This window comes from Centropristis striata, chromosome 24 (genome assembly GCF_030273125.1).
Source record: "Centropristis striata isolate RG_2023a ecotype Rhode Island chromosome 24, C.striata_1.0, whole genome shotgun sequence".
NCBI lineage: Eukaryota > Metazoa > Chordata > Actinopteri > Perciformes > Serranidae > Centropristis > Centropristis striata.
In genome coordinates this window covers 22621404-22647954 of record NC_081540.1, presented here as the reverse complement: position 1 = coordinate 22647954, position 26551 = coordinate 22621404, and the positions used below count along the sequence as shown (strand labels likewise).

General features: G+C 37.3%; 1 protein-coding gene across 3 annotated transcripts in view; it reads right to left on the bottom strand.

Moving 5' to 3' along the window:
* LOC131962694 (receptor tyrosine-protein kinase erbB-4-like) overlaps window positions 1-26551 on the bottom strand; it is a 429169-nt gene that overhangs the window by 75313 nt on the left and 327305 nt on the right. For all 3 annotated transcript variants that reach the window (XM_059327691.1, XM_059327690.1, XM_059327689.1), the window contains exons 17-19: window positions 23039-23171; window positions 4161-4283; window positions 282-380 (exon numbers count right to left, since the gene is read on the bottom strand). In XM_059327691.1, the coding sequence (XP_059183674.1) occupies window positions 282-380; window positions 4161-4283; window positions 23039-23171 (355 nt within the window). The remainder of the gene's footprint in view (window positions 1-281; window positions 381-4160; window positions 4284-23038; window positions 23172-26551) is intronic.

The window sequence follows — 26551 nt, the reverse complement described above, 5'->3', positions numbered from 1 at the left end:
CTTTTTGGTCATTCTGTGTCTTTTTTAAAATAATTTTATGTCTTTTTTTGGTCATTCTGTGTCTTTTTTAAATAATTTTGTATCTTTTTTTGGTAATTCTCGTTCAATACATGGCCGGCTGTACAGCACAGTGGAGTTTAGTTTATTACAGCTCTGACTGAGATGCTGCTCTCAGAAGAGTTTACTGCCCAGTCACTATCCCACAAAGAGACCAGCTCGGCCATCGTTCCCACAAGGCTAAGGCTTTACAGGAACACAACTGTAGCGATATAAATACTCACGTCCATGAACTCCACGTTGGCTTTAGGACCGGTGGTCTCGTTGAGGATTTTAATAGCCACGGGGATCTTCACCGTCTCACCTTCTGGGACCCAGATGCCCTGAAAGTAATCACCATAAATGCAGTTTTAATAAACATGCCCAAACACCCACAGATCTGCCCCGATGACTTCCATGAGTACTTCCTGTGCTTAACCACATCCTCTAACCTGCAGACATACCTCAAATTAAAATTATCCCTTTGAACCTGCCAGGAGGTTTGAAAGTCATGTTTTGCTTATCATAGCCAGAAACTGTAATAATGATCAATATACCTGGGAAAGCCATACATCTTCTGAAAGCTCTGGGTGTCTAGTTTGTGGTTGTAAAGTTTTACGAGGCTGTTCTTATCTAGAGGTCACAGCAGGTCAATATGTCACCTTTTTCACTGAGTTGACATATACAAATGTCAATAAATGCTCTCACTGCAAGGACATTCTAACACAGGGACTAAGTCTGAATAAATTGGGCTCATTGAATCTGCAAGAGTCTTAGCTTTTCAGTGATGTCCAATTCATGCAAATCCAAGACTGTTAAGGGACCCCTGTATGCAGAAGTATTGAAATACAATAGGTCTTAATAACAAAACTGCAATTCAGTAGAAGAACTGTGTGTGTTTTTTTGTCTCAAACTGCATGGGGTTTGCATAAAGTGGGCATGTCTGTTAAGGAGAGACCATGGAAAACATTTATATATATTTAGTTTTCCCTTCCGTAAATTTAGACCAACCTTGGAGCGTTACTTCCCTATCCCAAAAACAGACAAGATATTTTAATGTTTTATTTGACAACAGTATGTTTACTGTAGCATTAGAGCTTGGAAATGTTGGCGTTTTTACCAAATTTTAACCAAAATAAAACATGTGCACTTGCCAAATCGCTTAAAAACATTACATCACCAACAGTCAGAAAATTTTCACTGAACTTTTTCAGAACTGTGGGATGTTTACACAGACCAGAGAGGAGAGGACAAATCATTGGATGTAGTAGTTGCAACAATGTAAATACTACTACAACCCCCATTTTTCCCAATATTGGTAACATACAGATTCCATTTTATTCCAATTTTGTCAACTAAAAATAAAAAAAATCAAGAAATTTAACTTGCATAACTGCATGGGGTTTGCATAAAGTGATCATGTCTGTTAAGGAGAGACTTGTGGTTGTCCATTGAAAACATTCACATATATTTAGTTTTCCCTTGCAAAAATTTACACTGTTAATTAATGCTCGGAAATGTCGTCTTTTTACCAAATTTTACAAAAAAACCCAAAACATTTTATTATCGCCAGTCACAGAATTTTCACTGAATATTTTTCCGAACTGCAGGGTGTTTACACAGACCAGAGAGGAGAGGACAAACCATTGGATGTAGTTGTTGCAACAATGTAAATACTACTACAATCCTCGTTTTTCCCAACATTGGTAACATAGATTCCATTTTATTCTAAAAAAAACCCAATAAATTAACTTTTTCATTTTATTTGTTTATTTTATTGTATTTTGATTATTTAATATTTTTTTCTGTTTTTATATATATATATATATATATGTTTATATATATATATATATATATATATATATGCAAGGAGATATCCAAGGTTTTTTATTTTTTATATATATTATTATTATATCATTATTATTTGTGTGTCTGTAATTTCACTGTTAAAAATCAATAAAAATTGTTGAAACAAAAAAAAATTTACAAGAAATTTAACTTGCATTTTGCTTCATTTACTAGGCTTTATTTACTATTTAGGATAGTATTTTTTATTTTTTTTAGGATTTTATGGCATTTTAACCGTGTCGTTCTGCATACTACTACTTCCAGCTATGATTGTACTGTTTCCATAGAGGAGACTTATATATATATATAGAGAGAGACTTATATATTGCAATGAAAAACAAAGCCACAGTAAGTTAACTGTGACAGGAGCAACAAAACAAAAGAAAAAACTCTGGGACTGCTTGGGGTTCATGGTGTAAAAAAACATTTCTATGAACCCACTTGCTCCAAGCAAAGAGCTCCGGATCATAATATGTCTATAAATTGTTGCAACACTATGTATGCAGATTAATTGCAGTAAAATATAGCTATTAAATCAAATAGGCCCATCAATACTGTAATTGAGAGGAATTTAAAGCTGGTGGTAGGGAAACGCAGTATTTATTCAATGAGTTTGCGAGTTTCAGGGTGGTATGAATAATTTTTGCCAAGGGCAGGGAAGTTGGCAAGCAAACAGCAGTTTCCGTTCCAGGTCCTTGAGCCGCCCTAGGCTCATGTCTGTCAGGAAACACTGGTACAAAGGGAAATGTTTATTCTTATTGTTTAGGTTGTCAGAGGGCTTGTATGACTCGTGAGAGGGCATTAGAAGGAACTTTTCACTTGATAGTATTCATTAGCATCCAGCTGAGTCACTGCACTGCAAAAAGAGATGTGTTCAAAATGACACATGGGGAACACTTTACAATAACCAACATTTATAAATGGTAAACAGATTTATTTATCAGTTTATTCATGTTCAATCATCATTTACAAACCGTATATAGGCCATTTAGAATGGTAAATATATATTTTTTAACTAGCTAAATCATTTATAAATGGCAAATATTATCATTAAAAAACAATAAAGTATAAAAACTACTTAATGTGTTAACCATGTCCATATCCGAATCCATTGGATGACAAAAAAATGGCCGTTAAACTTTTAAACTGGATATATTCACAGGCCTATATATTCATTTAATATATAAATATTATATTTTATTCTTTTTAAGGCTTTTTCATGTACTATCATATACATTTTTATTAGGGCCGGGACTTAAGATGAATTAATTGCACAAAAATTAACCCGTTAAAAAAGTTGACGCATTTCAATCGCACTTATTTTTGCCTGGCGGAACGTTTCTCCCTGGATGAGTTTCAGGAGGAGCGATTATACTGGAGCACCAACTAGCGTTGATGAGTTGAGACAACAACAAACCACAGTGAACATGAAGGAAGAAGCTGATGAGACCTTTGGTTGGCCCCGTGGATGATGGGACATTTAGTTACTAAAAACCAACGGATGGAAGCGTCCATAAGAGCATGGTTGTGTTGCTAGGCAACAAGGAATTCACATATCACCATAGCAGCACATCCAGCCTCAAGTATCACCTCAATGCTAAACATATAGCAGCTAGCGGCTAGTGTGCTAGCTAGCGTGGATTGTGTTTTACTTCAAAAACCAAAGTATTCTAGTTTACAGAAGGTCTACCTACCTATAGGCTACCTGGATTTATGAAATGTTCTATATTTATAAATATGCTATTGCTACACTTGATGGCAAAAACTGCACTGGTCTGTTGGTCTTGAACAAAAATAAACAATATGTTTGTTGCTTCAGCTTATGTATTCAGTCATTATTCAATGGTTTACTAAAAATACATGTGGAAAAAAATACTTCTCACTGTTCTCAGGTCAAATATTTATATGCGATTAAAATGCGATTAATTTAGATTAATTAATTACTTAATTGATTAATTGAGTCCCGGCCCTAATTTTTATAAATTTTTTTATTTTTATTAAACACAAACTATTCTCGCCCAATCAGATGACACATGCATTGTGTCAATCTATCTAGAGGCATGGGGAAGAAAGAAAAGAAAAATAACACATTGTGTGCTAAAACCTACACAACATGTGTCAAAATGATATCAACACAATCAACATGTGTGTTGTTTTTTGACACATCCCTTTTTTTCTGTGTGGTGTTTGATTTATAAAGATAAGCCCCCACATTTGAATGAATAAAAAGTGAATTATGTACACACCGACATGTGAATAAAGATACAAACACTGACCTTGTAGACGGTTCCAAAAGCTCCAGAACCGAGGATCTTCACCCTCTTCAGCTCCGTCTCCTTCAGGATCCGCAGCTGAGCCTGGTTGGGGGCTGTTCCGCTGGGGGTCAGGGGCTCCACCAGCTAGCAAAACACACAACACGTGTTAAGACTAGTTAACCCACTCTCTGTGCCAAAAAACATAAAAAGCATTTCTCCAGGCTTGCTGCTTTTGTTGCAGAAACCTGAAGCATGCTTTTCTTTTGCTTCAAGTCATAATATTTGTAACCTGTTGCCCTTGGCACTCGGAATGCTAAAAACATTTCTTAACAGAGTGCAGCGGGGTGAGAGCGTTTCTTTTAAAATAATAAGTAAAAAGCGAGTCTTGGAAAGAGAAGTGCAAGGTGAATATCAAGGTTTATTTGGAGCAAATAAATAAGCAGCCAAAAACAGTGACTGCCGTGTCCTGATAGGAGGGTTGTCAAAAATATCCACACTCAAAAAAGTATCGATACTAAAACGTTGTATCCGGATACGTTACACTGTAATAAATTATTCTGTAGTCATTTCATTTTACTTAATATATTTGAGAAAATGTATTAAATATAAATGCGTCCTTGATTTAAGGCAGTTGTTTAACCCTTTATCAGGCAAAGAACTATATTTGGTAACTTCAGGTACATTTTTGAGAAAAAAAGTGGCAAATTTACTAGATTAAAGTGTTAAATCTACAAGAATAAAAGTCAAAGATTTAAGAGATTTAAAGTGGCAAATCTGCGCGAAAAAAAGTCGCAGATTTACGAGAAAAAAGTGGGGAAAAAAGCAACTTTTTTCTCCCAGATTCACCACTTTAACCCTTAATAGGGCACTCATTGAAATACTTGCAAATTCCAAATTCCAGAGAATATTGGTGGATATTACATACTGCCAGAATGTGTAAAAAAAAAAACATTTAAGAAAAAAGTTTACAAGATTAAAGTGGCAAATATACGAGAAATTTTTTTGTAGATTTATGAGATTTAAAGTGTTGAATCTGGGGGGGAAAAGCTGCTTTTCCCCCCACTTTTTTCCTGTAAATCCGCGCCTTTTTTCGTGCAGATTTGCCACTTTAAATCTCTTAATTCTGTGACTTTTTTTCTTGTAGATTAAAATGCGATTAAAACGCGATTAAAACGCGATTAAAACGCGATTAAAATGCGATTAAAATGCGATTAATTCAGATTAATTTTTTTAATCGAGTCCCGGCCCTATTATAAATATTTAACCTGTGGTTCTGTTAATTTTAACATCTTGCATTTTTCTAGTTAATAAAAAACATTTCTGTTAAATTTTGGGGTCTTTTTTTATCCTTGTGGCATCGATAATGGTATCGAGTATCGAGTTGAACATTTTAGTAAGGTGACAACCCTACCTGATATTCATGATTTTGGAATACACACACATGCGTTAATAATACAAATGATTCAGGGGTGAACGTGAAGTTCTGTCGGAACTGGCAGTTACCAATGTGGACCACTGCTGAACAAATCACAGTCTGGTGTCAGCTGCTATCACAGACGACAAAGAGTAGCAGCTCACCAGCTGTGCACATACAAACCAATTCCAATTGAAGGTTATGACAAGCCTCCTCCGCGCTGCCTGACTGCCAGTAACAGCTGACACTGAACAGCGTCCCAGCAGCTGGCCGGCCACCCGCCCGCCTCGCCACTAGCCGCTCAACAAAGCATCGGCTACTAAATATAAAAGAGCAGAGCTGGCACCTGCAGCCGAGCAGTGAACAGATCTGAGCCAGAGAGACAGAGCAGCCACACACACACACACACACACAGAACTGTGGCAGTATGTAGTGTCCATCATTTTTAGTTAGTAAGAATAAATAGTAATAGAAATTCTCAGATCTAATTTGTGTGATATACTATGGTTGACTGATAAGAAATTAGATAAATAATACAAAATAATACATATTTATTTGACATTAAGTGGCTATATATCAAATCTAATCAAATCAAACTTTATTTATATAGCACTTTTCTTACATATGAATGCAACACAAAGTGCTTTACAAAAAAAAAGAATAAAAACAGACAATAAAAATGACAAAACCCACCCCTCCCTCCTCACATACACATCTGTATTTGTACTAAAAGACAACAGGACAGGATAAAAACTAAAAAACTAAAAGACAACAGGACAGGATAAAAACTAAAAGACTAAAGACAGCAGGACAGGATAAAAACTAAAAGACGACAAGACAACAGGACAGGATAAAAACTAAAAGACTAAAAGACAACAGGACAGGATAAAAACTAAAAGACTAAAAGATAACAGGACAGGATAAAAACTAAAAGACTAAAAGACAACAGGACAGGATAAAAACTAAAAGACTAAAAGACAACAGGACAGGATAAAAACTAAAAGACTAAAAGACAACAGGACAGGATAAAAACTAAAAGACTAAAAGATAACAGGACAGGATAAAAACTAAAAGACTAAAAGACAACAGGACAGGATAAAAACTAAAAGACTAAAAGACAACAGGACAGGATAAAAACTAAAAGACTAAAAGACAACAGGACAGGATAAAAACTAAAAGACTAAAAGATAACAGGACAGGATAAAAACTAAAAGACTAAAAGACAACAGGACAGGATAAAAATGAAAAGACTAAAGACAACAGGACAGGATAAAAACTAAAAAACTAAAAGACAGCAGGACAGGATAAAAACTAAAAGACTAAAGACAACAGGACAGGATAAAAACGAAAAGACTAAAGACAACAGGACAGGATAAAAACTAAAAGACTAAAAGACAACAGGACAGGATAAAAACTAAAAGACTAAAGACAACAGGACAGGATAAAAACTAAAAGACTAAAGACAACAGGACAGGATAAAAACTAAAAGACTAAAAGACAACAGGACAGGATTAAACTAAAAGACTAAAGACAGCAGGACAGGATAAAAACTAAAATACAACGGGAAAGAAAATATAAACAATGTGATGAACAAATAAATAGGTAAATAGATAGCTAAATAGGAGAATAAATAAATAAATGGTAAAATAATCAGTTAATATAGAGAAAATCTCTTATTTGAAGTGTTGAGTACCAGGGGAGAGGCCTACAGAAGTATTTTTTACTTCAGCCTACTCCCTTTTTTTCGGACCAAAATGATATAAGAACCAGTTAACTTAATATTCAATATGCATTTATTTATATCTCTCTTATGGTGCCTATGTGAGTATGTGTATGTATATACATCTAGCCTACGCTGTTGTAGTTTATGTTGTTTATCTTTTCGGTTCGAAAAGAAGAATTAATAAAAAGAAAAAAATGAAATGAAAACAAACTCGTAACACATGCAGATAGATGCATGTGCAGTACACAAATATTGACAAAACATGCAGATTCATATCAACATCAAACACACAACAGGACCCACAATGCACATAGCGGAGCAGGAAACACACATCCACACACACAACAAGTCAATGCTTCTGATCAATACATGTCTTAATGAGCCTATCAGCCTATCGGCTCCCTCATTCGTTGCGGTTTATCAGCGGCATAATCACCCAGCTCAACCACGGCCATCAAACAATATAATGAGCCCATATATCAGTCGGTCAGCCATACAAGCACTTACTGAATGTGATATAAAACCATCAGCACAATAGGAGCGAGCCGTCGGCCGCCGGGCCGGCCGGCCGGCACAATGAATGACATTGCCCGCAGCTCGGCAATGACACGTCGTTTAATGGCGGTTGTTATGGCGCGGCCTGAAGGCGCAGCGTTAGCCTGCTGAGATGTCACCGCAGGAAGTGAGTTAGCAGACGGGCAGCGGAACGAAGATGAGGGATAAATACTGAGGAAGTGAATGAGTTGACAGGAGGGAGCAGAGAGAGCAGGACTCAGCGGCGGAAACCTCCATTTTAGTCATTTGGTCCACTGGTGCTCGACATTTTTGGTCTTTAGTTCTCATACAGGCCTGTCAGAAGAACTCTAGCACAACTTTATCCATATGTATATCATGTAATATAGAAATACATTTACCTTGCATAACTGCATGGGGTTTGCATAAAGTGGGCATGTCTGTTCCAAATTTCAACCCTAGAGAATATTGGAGGATAATACATACTGCTAGAATGTGTAAAAAAAAACATTTGAGAAAAAAGGAGATTAAAGTGGCAAATCTACGAGAAAAAAATGCGTAGATTTATGAGATTTAAAGTGTTGAATCTGGGGGGGGAAAGCTGTTTTTTCCCCCACTTTTTTCCTGTAAATCCGCAACTTTTTTCATGCAGATTTGCCACTTTAAATCTCTTAAATCTGTGTAGATTAAAATGTGATTAAAATGCGATTAAAATGCGATTTAAATGCGATTAATTGCGATTAACTCATTACAAAGCCTCTAATTAATTAGATTAATTTTTTTAATCGAGTCCCGGCCCTATTATAAATATTTAACCATTATTAATGCTTATTAAGGCATTAATGCTCGGAAATGTCGTCTTTTTACCAAATTTTACAAAAAAACAAAACATTATACGTATTATCACCTGTCACAAAATTTTCACTGAATATTTTTTTCCAAACTGCAGGATTTTTACACAGACCAGAGAGGAGAGGACAAAACATTGGATGTAGTTGTTGCAGCAATGTAAATATTTATAACCCCCTTTTCCCCCAATATTGGTTAGATATATAGATTCCATTTTATTCCCCAAAAAAATCAAGAAATTTAACTAGCATTTTTCTTCAGTCCTGTCAGAAGGACTCAAGTACAACTTTATCAATATGTATATCACATGCAATATATAGAATAATTAATTTATAAAAGTGAATATTGTTAATTTTTTTCATACCATTGAATTGCCAATATAGTTTGGTTTGGTCAGCAATTGTTCTTATGTTATGAGAAAGACTACTATGACTACTTCTACTAATCTAAACTAATACTAAAAGACTTAAGCTGAATATTTAAACCAATTAGCCATCACTTTTAGCTAACTATTTCAATTGTTTTACACATAAACGTTATATTTAGCTAACTATTTCACCCATTTATCAATTACATTTAGCTAACTGCTACTTCAGTCGTTTACCCAATTATAGTTCTTTATAATATCAAAAAGCTAAATCTGCTATTTTATAGCATAACAATTTTAAACAACTTTATCGAAAAGCATTTTGAAGTTAGCAAAATCTCTTACAAGTGGCCAGTTGCACCGGCGCTACCATAACGGTAAGGTCGGCGCAACCTACCATCGCTAAATTTGCTATTTTATAATTATTGAAAATTTTACAAAAACAGTTGCACAAGTGGCCAGTTGCACCGGCGCTACCATCGGCCCAACCAACCACTGAACGCTGTTTTATAATATCAAAAAAACATTTTAAATTTAGCAAAAATTGCTATTTTAATAATATAACAAGACATTTTAATCTTACAAAAACATCTTGCCTACCCAGGTCTCTTCACGGACAGCCGGGTGAAATATAACAACTCTGCTAAGCCTGTTTGTACAACCATCTTCTCATGTCTCATGTTTCATGTTGCAATGTTTAACGGCTCTGTACTGTCTGTCCTAAAATAAAATTCATTCATAATTCAATTCAAGTTACTTTTAGCTAACTATTTTACCAATTTTTACTACATTATTACTATAACAACCTACTTCAGTTGTTTATCCATTACGTTTAGCTTACTACATCAACTCTTTACCCACTAACATTACTTTTAGCTAACTATTTCAACTGATTACCCATTGATGTTACTTTGAGCTAATTATTTCAATCATTTATCAATAACCTTTAGCTAATTTCTACATCAGTTGTTCACCCAATACATTTATTTTTAGCTAACTATTTGTAACTATTTCATTTTTTATAATTAACTACTTCTACTCTTTACCATTGACATTGCTTTGACCTATCTACTTTCAACAATTTGGATAAAAGTGCTATACAAGTGCACTCCAACAATTTCTTCATTATTCAATTATCCAACCTCAAGAACAGCCACTAAATGAGCTTTGAGTCATTTGCAAATGCAAATGCTACAGTATTCCATGGAAAATAATTTAAAAAATATACAAGCAGTGACAGAGATGAGAATTTTAGCCAATACTCAATATATTTAACTGATAAATAATTGAGCCGTGAATAGCAAAGGTGCCTTGGTACCACTTTCTAAAAAAAGCCTCTGAGAGCTTATCTACAAGTCTTGAATACATTAAACATGTATCACTAAATCAACAACAATCAAGAATTCAGCTTATCTGCTTCATTACTACTCTGCGTTTTGATCAGATTTGATTTACAGTATAAAAAAAACATCCATCGCCAACAGGCCTCATATTTACTCTCAAATGCTGCTGAATTCTGATTGATGTACAGTGCGTGAAACTACCTTTTCCCCATTGACCCCAGCCCGCTTCATACCATTGGAAAAAAAAAAGCTGAACTCAAGAAATCTCATGTGAAAAACCAAGACTGCAACTTCAGTTCTGAAATTCAGTTCTAAAAGTTATATAATAAAGTAACTGTGCATATAATTAATGGTTAAATAACACTGCCTTATTCATTTATATGTAAGTAAAAGGCTATTAAAGGGGATATATTATGTTCATTTTGAGGTGCAAACTTGGATTTAGTTTTTTTACTAGAATATATTTACATGCTTAAGTGTTCAAAAAACACTTTATTTTTCTCATATTATCCGTATGAATATACCTATATCGACTCTCTGTCTGAAACGCTCCGATTTAGCTCCTGTCTCTTTAAGAAAAAGCACAGTCTGCCCTTATTGTTCACTGTTTCCGAGTCTTTCGTATCTGCACTCAGTGGCTTTGCACCACCATTTCCGCAGGGGAATGACTGTAATGCCATTGTAGCGGCACTTATTTTTACCCATATGTGGTAACGTTGTGACATCACAACGTTACGGAAGTCCTGATGGCTTGTTTAAAGGCACAGTTTCTGAATACAGGCTGCATTTCTTCGTGGTTTGAGCAGTTTGATATTTTTTTTACTATATTTATGTACAGCCTAAACATAATTTAAAAAAGACATGGCAATTTCACTTTTTACAATACGAGACTCTTAACCCTTTACAGGACACTCACTGAAATACTTGCAAATTCCAAATTTCAACCCTAGAGAATATTGGAGGTTATTCCATACAGCCAGAATGTGTAAAAAAAAAAAAACATTTTGAGAAGAAAGTTGACGAGATAAAAGTGGCAAATCTACGAGAAAAAAATGCACAGATTTATGAGATTTAAAGTGGTTAATCTGTGAGAAAAAAGTTGTTTTTTTCCTCACTTTTTTTCTTGTAGATTTGCCACTTTAATCTAGTAAATTTGCAACTTTTTTTCTGTATTTTGTATTTTTATTTTTATTCATACTTGGCCCTAATACGCCTTCATAGTCAAGTTCTCCTGGTACAAGTCACTGAAGAATAACTAAATTTTTTTTCTAAATTTTTCATTTTTACATTGGAGGTCCAGGTCAATAAAGTTAATATTATTATATTATGATCACACTGATTGGTCAGATGTCATGGTGCCTGATCTTTGCTGATTAGCTGGAATAAATCCATGTAGTTCTACGACCAAACAGAGAGACATGGGGACCCAGTTTAGATATCCACTGAAGTTACCAAATATAGTTCTTCGCCCAATAAAGGGTTAAGGAATTTAAATGAACCAATTACATGAAGTTCTAAATTACAAAGAAGCACTGACTTTATTTACAAGAAGAAGAAGAAGGACAAGCTTTGGTCACATCCATCATATCAGCCTGGTATTTGGCCAAAGAGCATTATTTGCATCAGTTTGGTGGTGCATGAATAACAAGAAAACAAGGAGGTGGAGAGAAATGGAGAGATTTAGAAAGAGAGACCAAAGGCAGGGAGGAGGTGACGGAGCAGTGGTATGAGCAGATGGTGACAGGCTGGAGCGTTATTGTTTCATTAGGACAAAGCAGGACTAGAGAGGAGAGGTCTATTAAATAAGATGCACACCCCATGGCCTTAAAAACTCTCCCGAGCTCGTTCTCACTCACCACGCCACTTTATTTACCAGCTAATAATGCACCTTGCCTTTGCCAAATGAGCCTCACCGGTGGCTCCGTGCAGAGGATTCGGATGCTTCATTGGACAAATAAGCAGTGTGTTCAAGCCTCGAGCCGGAATACATTCACAGAATTATTTCGCATTGAGTAACTAAACAATGTCCTCAAACACGGAGTTCCACTGCGAGCCCTCGGGTATACTTTTAATGTTCACATTACCCGTATAAAATGCTACATTTGTTGTGTTGTGTAATTGAAATCAGGTGAAACAAGAGTGGCACAAACTTCTGCCTAAAGCAATCGCATTATGTGGAAACAGGGCCGGATATACGCTTCTTCATATATCTATTAAAGTTTAATATTCTGACCTTCCGTCTGTTTATTCTACAACTTATAAAAATACCATAAAGGAATTGCTTTGGGGAAACAGTGAAGTTTTGGTTACCGTATAGTCGGAATGGCCTAATAAATGTTAAACAGTCTCATGAGATTGGGTTTCACTATATAAGATATAATGCAGGACAGATGTGGAATAAATACATGAAGGTAAGTTTCAATGGCAATTTAAGGCGGAACAAACTGGTTAAAGGCATGGAAGGTCACAAAACATAATTTGGACAACAATAAGCACCCTATTTTCTTCTTGAATTTTGGGTATCTTGATGTCCCACTAATATATTCTTGTGCTATACTTAGGAAACCACAATGACACAGAGTGAGCTCATTAAGACCATTTGTGCATGATAGCAGGAGAGCTTGCTTATCAGTATGCAAGGACATTCATTCTTGGTATTAGCGAGGCCATCCCAGCAGCAATGAACCCACTTGTCCTCCACTATCTGCATTTAAAGAGGAGTTTTTACTGTACTACTAAAACATGAATTTCTGCCGAATTCTCTGTAGGAATTTAGGGGTTATGGAATTGGCAGAAATATGCATGCCCGTTTACGTTAAGTTTTTTTTTTTTCTTCTTGCTGGAGCTGTTTGACTGAACTATAGTAATGGGGTCCAAGTGTTTAGGCCCAGAAGAAGCCCAGTACTACACATTTTTTACTCTGCCTTCGCCTGATTAGCTCCCGATTGGCTGGGGCTGATCCAGCTAATCAGGTAGAGCGCTACCTGAGCTCGACACATACCCTATTCATTGATTACCAATGTCTCTTTCAAAAGCAGGCGGCAACCTCCCGGCCTGAGCAGGGAAGTCCCTTTAGCTTGCATTCTATCAAAAGTCCAGCAGGGGTCGACACAGTCGGTTGCAAAAGAAGTCCGGTCCTATCTATCTCAATACAAAATGAGACTACTTCTCTTTTGATGTATTACTAGTTACTACTTTCAGTTCTTCAATACTATATGATGTTACTTGTGTAAATAATGGTCCAATTTGGAAGAAAATAGATGTAAAGTGGGGTATAATTTGGGGCGGGGCTACCCTGTGATTGACAGGTCACTGTTGGCAGGCAGATCCACCCCTCGCTCCTCCCCAGTCCGGATATGGTCTCTCCCGGTTTCAAAAAACAAAGATGGCAACGACTGTAACGCCAAACTCGATGCTTCAAACGGGCAGTTCACAAACCACAGTTGACATCATGGTGACTACGTCCACTATTTATATACAGTCTATGAAAAAAAGTGAATATTGATAATTATTTCATACAACTGAACTGTCATTAACCTTGGTTTGGTCCAAACTGTACTTCTACCATGACTTCTGCTTGAAGTGTTGCTTCAATATTTCCACTGTTTAGCCATTACTTTCGCTAACAACTTTAACCGCTATTCCTTTTTCTTTTAGCTTACCCGCTACTTTTAGCTAATCCTTTGATAGAACTGTTGAGTTGGTATTTAGCTAATAATGGTTAGAGTTTATCCATCATTTTTAGCTAATCATTTTGACTGTCAAGTCAGTAATTTAAGCTAATTATTTAAACTGTTATTCTGTTACATTTAGCTAACTATCTTGACCATCATTACATTTACTTCAGCAATTTATTATATTATATTTAATTAATTTATTATAACAGTTACTTAGGCTACTTTAAGGTAAGTATTTTAACTGTGTATCCATTATTCTAACTGACTATTTAAACCATTAATCTATTACTTTTAGCTAGGCTAACTATTGAAGCTAACCATTTAAACCTTTATCCATTTGTTTAAGCTAATTATCTAGTGTTTCAGCCATTTATCCATTATTTTACTGAACTATTCAATTATTTTTAACATTTGCAGCTGTTTACCCATTCATTTCTGTTAATTATTTTCATTGTTTAATCATCACTTTTAGCCTTTTGTTTCTATCATTTATTAATTACTTTTAGCAACATGATCTCACAGAAATCCGTGAAATAGCCACGGATTTCGCTTAACTCAAAATCCGTGGAATAGCCACGGATTCGCTCAAATTTCCGTGAAACTGACACGGATTTCGCTACAATGCAAGTTAATGACAGTCATATCCCGTGGCTATTCCAACATACAAAGTGATTATGTACATTCACTGAGTGAAGATTTAGAAAATAAAACATATATTTCTCGCTAGAAATGTGATCAAAATCCATTTTTATGCAGAAACTAAGTCAAAATATTGATTTTTCACTAAAAATGAGAGAACTGTCCGCCATGTTTTTTGTTCTGACCGCCGGGACCTTGAAAGTCACGTGACTTGGAACAAACCAATAGGAACAAATATCCATGGAATAGCCACGGGATATGACTGTCATTAACTTGCATTGTAGCCAAATCCGTGTCAGTTTCACGGAAATTTGAGCGAATCCGTGGCTATTCCACGGATTTTGAGTTAAGCGAAATCCGTGGCTATTTCACGGATTTCTGTGAGAGCAGGTTGACTTTTAGCCACCTGTTTAGCCTTCATTGCTCACTTGCTAATTAGGTTTCGCACACAGGTAGCCTTTAATACTGATTTAAAATGAATAATTGAATTATTTTAAGTTCAATATGTTTGGACTGTCAAACTAAAATGTTATTCCCTTCACACCTCTACGGCATTCCAGATAACATACTTGGTGTCCTTTTGAATCACCGGGATGTCGACTTAAATTTAACATGAGATTGGGTATATTTGAACAATGCTCGGCTGCACTACATGCATTTGTAATGACATCCTGTGCATCCGTTCAGCCAGCCAGCCCCGGGGTGAACAACGGGAGCTGTCCAACTCCCCCGAATGCTGAAATCCTTCTTGTAAGAGAGCAGAAGAGAGCATGTAAGCAGCATGGGAGCTGTCCGCAGCCTGTGGTGCTGAAACACTCACACGGCCAATGTCTGTACAAAGCAGCTGGAAGAGGACCTTCGGGGGAAGAGAGGGAGGGCGATTCCAAGTGCATTAGTCCTGCTTCATTGGACTGGGGTCAAAGGTCACGGCCTGGGGTCGCGCCGCAACAGTGAGGGGACTCTGCTGTTTGTGCTGTCTCTCCCTGCGAGCAAAGCAATTTGTTTTCACGGGCTTCTTTAAGAGGCACCACAGTGTGAGACTGGCTTTTTTTCATACTAGTCTCCATGTTTCTTTCAAGGTGAGAGAGAGAGGGAGAAGGGAGGAAAAAAATACCAGAAAGACGTAGTTAAAAAGATAGAAGAATAAAGTGTTTGCTCACTGGGGAGACAGTGGGATAAATGGAGATGCAGAGATCAAAACGGAAGAGCGAAAAAGAAAAATAGAAGGTGAGGATGCAAGAAAAGACAGAGAATATTAAAACAAAGAAAACAATGAAAGAAATGAAATAGCGCCGTGTTTTGCAAGTCAACACGGCGCAACAGCCTTCACACACGTCCTTGATATGGAAATTTCAACCGGGTGCTCAGATCACGTTTTTTGACAGCGAGTACTGGAGGCATCTTTTTCCCATCTGACACAAGAGGTGAGCTCTCTGTTTAAAAACAGCTATGGCAGATAGGGAGAGAGAGGGGAGTCCCTGAGCCTGCGCTGTCCCCAAATCCCTCATCCAGACAAGCTTGATCTCCATTCACAGACTCAGCTCTATTATTCGTTTGAATAGAGAATCCACATTCGCCAGCCAGTCCAAAGCCTATCGCGCGGTTTCATCAGCTAAAAAAAGAGCCAGTGGAAAGTGTGATACAGGCTGCAAGGAGCGGGTTTGTTAGTATGCTGGGTGGAGAGCAGCATTCAGTTAGAAAGTAAACAGGGGAAGAGGGATATCTGAGTGTGAATGCACATATTCATATTTTAAAGGCAAGCATTGGAATTCCAGACAGATGTGAAGAAAGCAGCAACTTCTAAAGTGAATGTCTGCAACATAGTGATGCAGGTGCTTTCTCCAGGAACATGAGCACACATTAAACAAGAAGACCAGAGTTCATTAAGACTTGTTAAGACTCCAATGTTTAGGTAGGACTTGGGACATGACTCGGGACTTGCCAGTCTAGACTTGAGATTTAACAGTCTTGATTTGGGGGTTGACTTGAGATTTGTTAGTCTCAATTTGGGATTTGACTCAAGACTTGTCCATCCTGACTTGGGACTTGATCTTGGACTTGTCTGTCCTGTCTTGGAATTTGAATGGGGACTTGTCCATTTTGATTTGGGACTTGACTCAGGAGTTGCCTGTCTTAACTTGAGACTTGACTTAATATTTAACAGTCTTGACTTGGGACCTGACTAAGGACTTGCCTGTCTTAATTTGCAAGTTGACTTGAGATTTGTTAGTCTCAACTTTAGACTTGACTCGGGACTTGTCCGCCCTGACTTGGGACTTGATCTTGGACTTGTTTGTCCTGTCTTGGAGCTTTAATGAGGACTTGTCCGTCTTGATTTGGGACTTGAATCAGTCAATACTTGCCTGTATTGACTTAGGATTTGAATCAGGACTTGCCTGTCTTGACTTGTGACTGGAGAGCAAAGACTTGACATGTGACCTGTGAAACAGCGACTCTGCTGTCGGGTAATGACTCTTTAAACCGCTGATCCATTCAGCTAATGCTCTGCCACAGAATGACCTGGAGAGGTTCAATGTCAGCTCAGGACACTAAAACACGGCTGCTAACGTGTCGCGGGGCCTGAACCCATGACCTGCTCTTAATGACTGCTGTCTAACCTGTAGGCCACAGATGTTAAAGATTTGATTGTGTCTAATTACTTTTACACCCTATTAGGTCTCCTCGGAGGATGGGAAATCGACTTGGCCGGCTATATTTCACGTTTTCCTGGTGGAGCATTGAGTCGAGCTTTGAAGGAGCGAAAATCAGTCACAGAACAGCTTCATACAGAGAAGATCCCCCTCCAGCCTGACCTCATCTGGGACACTACAGCACATCTAACAGTCTGGACTTGGGACTTGACTCAGAACCGCCTGTCTTAACTTGGGACTTGACTTGAGATTTACCAGTCTTGACTTGGGACCTGACTAAGGACTTGCCTGTTTTGATTTGCGAGTTGACTTGACATTTGTTAGTCTGAACTTACGACTTGACTCGGGACTTGATCTCAGACTTGTCTGTCTTAACTTGAGACTTTACTTGAGATTTAACAGTCTTGACTTGGGACATGACTCAGAACCTACCTGTCTTAACTTGGGACTTGACTTGAGATTTAACAGTCTTGACTTGGGACTTGACTCCTGTCTTAACTTGAGACTTGACTTGAGATTTAACAGTCTTGACTTGGGACATGACTCAGAACCTACCTGTCTTAACTTGGGACTTGACTAGAGATTTAACAGTCTTGACTTGGGACTTGACTCCTGTCTTAACTTGAGACTTGACTTGAGATTTAACAGTCTTGACTTGAGATTTAACAGTCTTGACTTGGGACTTGACTCCTGTCTTAACTTGGGACTTGACTTGAGATTTAACAGTCTTAACTTGGGACTTGACTTGAGATTTAACAGTCTTGACTTGGGACTTGACTTGAGATTTAACAGTCTTAACTTGGGACTTGACTTGAGATTTAACAGTCTTAACTTGGGACTTGACTTGAGATTTAACAGTCTTGACTTGGGACTTGACTCCTGTCTTAACTTGGGACTTGACTTGAGATTTAACAGTCTTAACTTGGGACTTGACTTGAGATTTAACAGTCTTGACTTGGGACTTGACTTGAGATTTAACAGTCTTGACTTGGGACTTGACTTGAGATTTAACAGTCTTGACTTGGGACTTGACAAGAGATTTAACAATCTTGACTTGGGACTTGATCAGACATTTAACAGCCTTGACTTGGGACTTGACTCAGAACCTGCCTGTCTTAACTTGGGACTTGACTTGAGATTTACCAGTCTTGACTTGGGACCTGACTAAGGACTTGCCTGTTTTGATTTGCGAGTTGACTTGAGATTTGTAAGTCTGAACTTTCGACTTGACTCGGGACTTGTCTGCCCTGACTTGGGACTTGATCTCAGCCTTGTCTGTCCTGTCTTGGAACTTGCCTGTCTTAACTTGAGACTTGACTTGAGATTTAACAATCTTGACTTGGGACTTGATCAGACATTTAACAGTCTTGACTTGGGACTTGACTCAGAACCTGCCTGTCTTAACTTGGGACTTGACTTGAGATTTACCAGTCTTGACTTGGGACCTGACTCAGGACTTGCCTGTCCTGATTTGCGATGTGACTTGAGATTTGTTAGTCTGAACATTCGACTTTACTCTGGACTTGTCTGCCTGACTTGGGACTTGATCTCGGACATGTCCATTTTGATTTGGGACTTGACTCAGGAGTTGCCTGTCTTGACTTGGGACTTGACTTGAGATTCATCAGTCGGGACTGGGGACTTCATTCAGGACTTCAGGCTTGTCTCGACCTAAGACTTGACTCAAGACTTGTCCGCCCCCGACTTGGGACTTGATCTTGGACTTCTTTGTCCTGGCTTGGAACTTTAATGAGGTCTTAAAGATTTGATTGTGTCTAATTACTTTTACACCCTATCAGGTCTCCTCGGAGGATGGGAAATCGACTTGTCTGGCTATATTTCACGTTTTCCTGCTGGAGCATTGAGTCGAGCTTTGAAGGAGCGTAAACCAGTCAGAGCAGCTTCATACAGAGATGTAAAAGAAGAAGAAGATCCCCCTCCAGCCTGACCTCCCCAGCCTCTCCTCATCTGTGACAGTACATTAGCGAATCTGCCCGGACGGAAGACTTCCCTCCCAGTCGAGAGGCTGTCGGGACGGGCCCGGCTGATTAAGATGGATGTGTGTGGCTGGGATGAGGCAGAAAGTGCCCATGGCCGCCCTCCTCCATTCCCCCGTCTCCAGCCTGACAGCTGTCTATAACACTGCTGCCTCCACCTGTAAATTATCCTAATGTAGGCTGACAAGCAGCCTGCCCCACTCCTAAAGGCAAGGCCACTCAGCGGACCTGCAGCGATGACATCACTGCTGGGCCACACACAGGCAAACACAGTAAAGGTGATCAGGCACGGCACACATGCGCACATAAAGCCTGCACTCACCTACACCTCCATCTTTGACTTTCTGCTTTGAATATAAAGTCTACTCCGCCGTCTAATGCTTCCCAGAAATGAAGCGTCTTCAAGGCCGGATCGATGGGTGATGGCGGCCGTGCATAATTTTAGAACCTTCTGCGCAATGCGTGGTTTGGCTAAGTACCATCGCCAAGGTTTAATGTTTCAAGGTTCGCTTATGAGTCTAGTTTGGTTGGCATCCATCTGGAAAAGTGCACTGCAACTTTGAGGTAAATAGTTTCTAACAAACTCAAAGAAAGAAAGTGGGAAGCTTATTCCTAAAACTGAAAATAAACAGTGTTTAAAACATGATAAAAACACTAAATCTGAGGGAAATCTATATATTTATTCTTCTCTCTTGGCAAGATTTCTTAAATTAAGATTATTAAATCTAGAAATAAGCATGTTGAACACTTAAAATAAGAAATTAACTCTTAAAACAAGATAAATTAAAGCTGCAAGCAGCGATGAACTGGCCCTGCAAATTATTTGTTGTGAAAAAATTTAAGTTAATTATTTAAACAGTATTTGTATAGGACTGATTCTGATCAAAATTATGATGAAAATGGAAAAATACAGTAGTCTACTTTTCAAACTGTCTATTGTGTTTTTTTTCTAATGCTTTGGCTACTGTAATTTTGTCACATGGACCGATTTTTATTGTAAATTATACAGCACTTTACTGTAAAAATCAAACAGCGATGAACTGTGAATGAAACAGTAAATAACTGATTTCACAGCGATTATTTACAGTGTAGACATCATAGAAAGTCTTGTAACAATGGAAAATGTCTAATTAGGCTCGTTTGTTCACTTAAATTAAGCAAACTAAAAGAAAACTTTGCCTTGTTTTTTTTTTTTTGTGACATTAATTGTATGGTAGGCATCTTTGAGGAAGCTTTTTCTCCAATTTCCTCTCTGGGATCAATAAAATTCATTATACCCCAGTAATTTGTCCAAAGCTATTACTAACTAAAGGTCAGTGACTGTTTTAAAAAAATATATATATATGTTGTTTTAAAATGCCTATCGTGTGTGTTATGACTATTGCTATGAAGCATTATGAATATTTATGAATGTTTATTACTAAAAAAGCTTCAAAATTCAAGATACGTGCATGCAAAATTTAGATTTTTAAAAAATATTTACGAGAGAATATATGCAGTGTTATAAGCAGATTATGATGCATTAAGCATGCTTATAATGCATTATAGATATCATAGAAAGTGTTGTAACAATGGAAAGGGTCTAATTAGGCTCGTTTGTTCACTTTCATTAAGCAAACTAAAAGAAAACTTTGCCTCTTTGAATTTGTGTGACATTAATAGTATGGTAGGAAGCTTTTTTCCCAATTTCCTCTCTGGGATCAATAAAAGTCATTATACTCCAGTAATTTGTCCAAAGCTATTACTAGCCCAAAAGCTATGACTCATTTATTCTGTAGTTTCAAATTGAAGTTAATTCTCCAACCTAAAATGCAATTTCGTATTTCCTCAATTTAAATCCGGGCCCCTATTAATGACCGGGTGTAAAAACAGTTTTTAGTAAATAAAAGCCTCTTTTATAAGCCGGGTGTTTTACTGGTGTTATGTCAAAGTCTGTTCCCCGTCGATATGTGTCCCCTTACCTTAACCTGCACCACCCTGACCCCTGACCCCAACCAGTCCTCCTATCTCTGTCTTTTTTGGTCATTTTGTGTCTTTTTTGGTAATTCTGTGTCTTTTTTTGGTCATTTTGAGTCTTTTTTTTAGTAATTTTGTGTCTTTTTTGGCCATTTTGTGTCTTTTTTTAGGAATTTCGTTTCTTTTTAGTAAGTTTCTGTCTTTTTTTTAGTAATTTTGTTTCTTTTTAGTAAGTTTGTGTCTTTTTTTTGTCATTTTGTGTCTTTTTTTTAAGGAATTTAGCTTTTTTTCTGTCATTTTGTGTCATTTTTTTGCAGCTAACCTGACCCCTGACCCCAACCAGTCCTCCTTTAAGTTGCTTAACATGAGCCCAAGTTTACCTGAACCCCAAACAGTTCTCTCTACAAGGCCTCACCTTAAACTGAAATCCTAACTCCAACCAGGAGGTGATCTACGGAGAACACCGTTCAGGAAACATCATTTGACGGTAACAGATGTCCACACAACACCTGTATTTAGAAGTTTGGCCACACGAGTTAGTACTGTAGGTAAATATGAACCTGGTCTCACAGGAATCCATGAAATAGCCACGGATTTAGCTTAACTCAAAATCCGTGGAATAGCCACGGAATCACTCAAATTTCCGTGAAACTGACACGGATTTCTTATTTTCTTAGTTTAGACATTTTAAATCCTGCTTCAAATGAACATTCAGCTGTTCATTGTTTGTTTACATCCCAGTACTTCCAATATGGCCGACATCCGGGTAACCATGGCTACAATGCCCCGTGTAAAACACTGATTTTCTTTTTTTAATAAAAGCCTCCTTCAAATAATAGCCTGCCCCTATTATTAGCCGCGTCCCAAACAGATTTTTTATTAATAGAATCTCCGGCTACTATTTGAGGAAATATGGTATTTATGATTGCAAAATCTTCGACTTAACAAGACTTCTGCACAAGCTCAGAAGGTTTTTTTGCAGACTATATTTGGACTTGAGGATGCAGACCTCCAGTCTTTGCATGGCTAGGGAAAATATCATATTAATTAATATTTACGAGGTAAAAATACAAGAGTGTGCTAATATTAGCAGGTTATGAAGTTTTCATTGAGCAAGAAAAATCCACGTTTTAGAATGGGAATGAATTAAAACTATTTGTGTCTTGTTCTTCATTTTGTGTCCTTTTCAGTTATTGTAAGTTTCTTTGTAGTCAATTGGTGTCTTTTTAGTTATTTGGTGTCTTTTTTTGTGGTTTTGTGTCTCTTTGTAGTCATTTGGTGTCTTTTGTGTGTTTTTTGTAGTCATTTGGTGTCTTTTCTGTGTCTCTTTTTAGTTATTTTGTGTTGTCTATTTGAGGAAATACGGTATTCCTGAAAAAAAACAACCCAATGAACTCAAGGTAAAAGTGAGAGAAAATAGTGAACATTCAGCTGTTCATTGTTTGTTTACATCCAAGTACTTCCAATATGGCCGACATCCGGGTAACTGGCTACAGTGCGCTGTGTAAAACACTCTAAAAAGTGCCGGTCAGAGCTGCTCTGATGTTCTTTTTTTAATAAAAGCCTCCTTCAAATAATAGCCTGCACCTATAATTAGCCGGGTCCCAAACTGATTTTTTTATCAATAGAAGCCCCAGATACTATCTGAGGAAATACGGTATTCCTGAAAAAAAAAACCCCAATGAACTCAAGGTAAAAGTGAGAGAAAATAGTGATTCTATGAGGAAAAAAACACCCTTCATGTTGTTGTTCTGACCTCAACCCTCTCACCTCTGTCTCCAAGAAGCGCCTCAAGGCCCTCTTCTTCTTTATGCTTTTGCGTCGGACAGAAACGGCCACGCTGAGCGCCAGGATGACGATGATGAATAGGCCACCGATAATGCCAGCTGCTATCAGGGGTGTCCTGTAGAGACGGAGGAAGAGAGGCAGCATTAACATTGCTGAAACATTAAGAAACTAAAAGGCACTTTGAAAGAAAAGTGCAAACCTCAGCCGATGCTGATGTATTCTCCAACCTGCTGTTATTCCCCCAAATATCTTACCTCTTCACATTTTACCTTGTGCTTTTAGAATCAGCTTGATTGGCTGCAGTAAGAAAACATGATGCTGAAAATTTGTTTTAAGTGACCACACAACCTTATCTATAGTCGTCGATTACCTACAGTAGATGGCAGTCGGCATGTCCCCACACTGTAAAAAAAATCTGTTTAATTTACGGTAAAATACCGGCAGCTGTGGTTGCCAGAACTTAAAAAATACAGTGAGTGGGTTTTCTATTCTAAATTTAAATGTAAATATCAGCAAAAACCGTAATTTAGACTGAGTATTCCTGTTATTTTTAGGGTAATTGTGTCATTCATTCACACACCATGGTATTTCTCCATAAATTTTGCATGAAAATGTTAGATTTTTACAGCAAAACTGTGTTTCTTCCACTTTATGGCAGAAAAAAGTAAAAGTTTTGTGCTATTCTTTGATTTGATGTTGATTAATTAAAAGTGTCTAATATGGTGATATACAATTTTTTATTTTACGCCCTATTTCTGATGTATTTGACAGTGTTTTACTGTTATTTCTACAAAACAAAAACAAAAACAATTTAAGCTTGCAGAACACGAGTTGCAGGTCCTACCCCTGCCTCTATTGGTTAGATTGTTGGTGTTATTTTGGTGTTTTAAATTTCACCAAACAACGCGATGGACAATTATATCGTTATTTATATTTCTTATACTTTTCATATTTACAGTCATGGAAAAATTACTAGACCACCATTGTTTTCTTCAATTTCTTATTCATTTTAATGCCTGGTACAACTAAAGATACATTTATTTGGACAAATATAATGATAACAAAAAAATAGCTCATAATTTAAGAGCTGCCATTTTCCATGGTTTTCTTGATAATGAAACCATGGAAAATAAATTAAACTCTTATGACCTATTTTTTTATTGTCATTATATTTGTCCAAACAAATGTAGTGCATGTACAGTACTGCGCAAAACGTCTTAGGCAGGTGTGAAAAAATGCCTAGAGTAAATAATTGATGCTGGTTTGAAGGCAAAGGGTGGTAACACAATAAACAATTAACATTTATATTATTGAAAGCATTCTTATTTTACTGCATTTTTATACTCGGGTATTGCACAGTAGTATGTGTTGGATATTTATTACTATCATTATTTTTTGCACATTTGAGCTCATTCACAGCTCACATCACCCTCCTGGTCTTTTCTTTGGCTACTTTTCCTCTGAATTAGTGATGCTTGAGTCTGGGTTTTTGAATTAGCAACAACCCAACCCAATCTGCAAAAATAGGCGTTAATCAACCACCAAACCTGGACCACAAATTGCTTGTCAGGCGGCTTAGGACCAGATTTGAGAAGAAAGGGGACACGCCGGACAAAAGCACCAAAATTTTTCCACATGCTCTCTATCACCAAAGGTTTCAACTTTTGGTAGGAGCCACTTCATTAAGATTGCAGATAGGAGATGGCAGCCATATAAGCCATAAGCCATATAAAGTCTATGAGAACCAATATATCTTCCAAGCCACTTAGAAGGTCAATCTTGGTGTCAAAATATACATTTTCTGGGTCAAAGAATCATTTAAAGCTATTGAGAATATCACTGGATGACTCACTGTAAATAATGTGTTGATCAAGATCTGACATGAGATGAAAGCGTTCCCTTGATTTTTTTGAGCAGTGTACATGGCAGCTAATCCACTCTCCCGTGAACATTGATTCCAAACAGTTTCAACTCAGGATACCCTGCTGCAGCACTTGAAGCGAGTTGCCCAGTCTGAGTGAAAATGAACATATCTATTTGATCAAATAATCATCCAGTGATATTCTCAATAGCTTTAAATGATTCCTGGACCCAGAAAATGTATATTTTGACACCAAGATTGACCTTCTGAGTGGCTTGGAAGATACAGCATTTCTCATAGACTTTATATGGCTGCCATCACCGCAATATTGATGAAGTGGCTCCTACTAAAAATTGAAACCTATAATGATAGAGAGTATGTGGAAAAAATGTGGTGCTTTTGTCCGGCGTGTCCCCTTTATTTGGTTAAGCCGCCTGACTATGCCAACTTCAAGCGATTTAGTTGGCCCAAAGGACTAAGCACACAAGCAAACTAGCGAACTGTTGTAGAACAGCAACTCCTGTGTTCTGCAAGGTAAAAATGAGTGTTTTTGTCAATGGAGTCTGGTGGTATTTGACAAGCATAGATAACTCTAAAAAAAATTGTAAAGTAATGTTATATTTTAGTCTTAATATCATTTTATCTCACTTTTTTTCCACTTCATCACTATCTAGATAATAATTTCCCTATCAAATAAACATATAAGTTCTAATATTCTTTTCTTCACTATTCAACACAATGAAGAAATACAAGGCTACACTGCTTTAGTTTTATGTTTAAATGCTTAAATAGATTTTGTAGTTAGTGATTTTTATATAATTATTTCTCAGAAAATTCTTAGAATAAAATATAGTTACTGCAGTTAGAGTTTGTAGGGCAGTATAGTCAGGGTATTACACTGAAGTTAGCTGTTATCCAGGCTTTGGTATTTGACAAGCATAGATAACTCTAAAAAAACTGCACTATCCCTTTAACACCACTGTTTGGAAAAGTTTATACAGCTTTCTACAGGGTTCTTCCTCCTCCTCAACTCCTTTCTGCTCTCTCCATTTTCACCCCTCCCCATCTTTCCTCTTATTTTGCACGAAAGCACACAGCTATTTCCAGGTGAGAGATGCTTCCATTTTCACAGGTCAGAAGAAAAAGGCTTTGAGGGTATGTGCTCTTATTACCGGGTGGTGGAGAAGCTACAGCGTGTGCTTATAGTCAGTCAGTCATCTCGCTCTTTTATATACTCATATCAAATATGAAGTTTATTTCAGTCTGCAATCAATAAAAGACAATAATGGAACAAACTATAAAACAAAGACAGAAGAAGAGGAAGATAATAACAACAATTGCTGTATTTGCCCAAACTTCCACATCATCCGCAACTGATCTCTCCTACTGAACCCTCCTTAGATTTGTTACTCGCACGGGGCACCAAGTGTAAACAACATCACATTGATATTTTTTTCCGTCAATCGTGGCCAAAATAATCACTATTGCTGTTTTATACCTGGCAGAAGTGACGTCTGGATTAAATATATCTCAGTGAATTTCATCACCTTCTAAAGGAACTGTGTCTGGATGACTGCCAGTATAGCACTAACACAGCTGTATAAACCCCCAAAAAACAGATTTTGCTATGATTT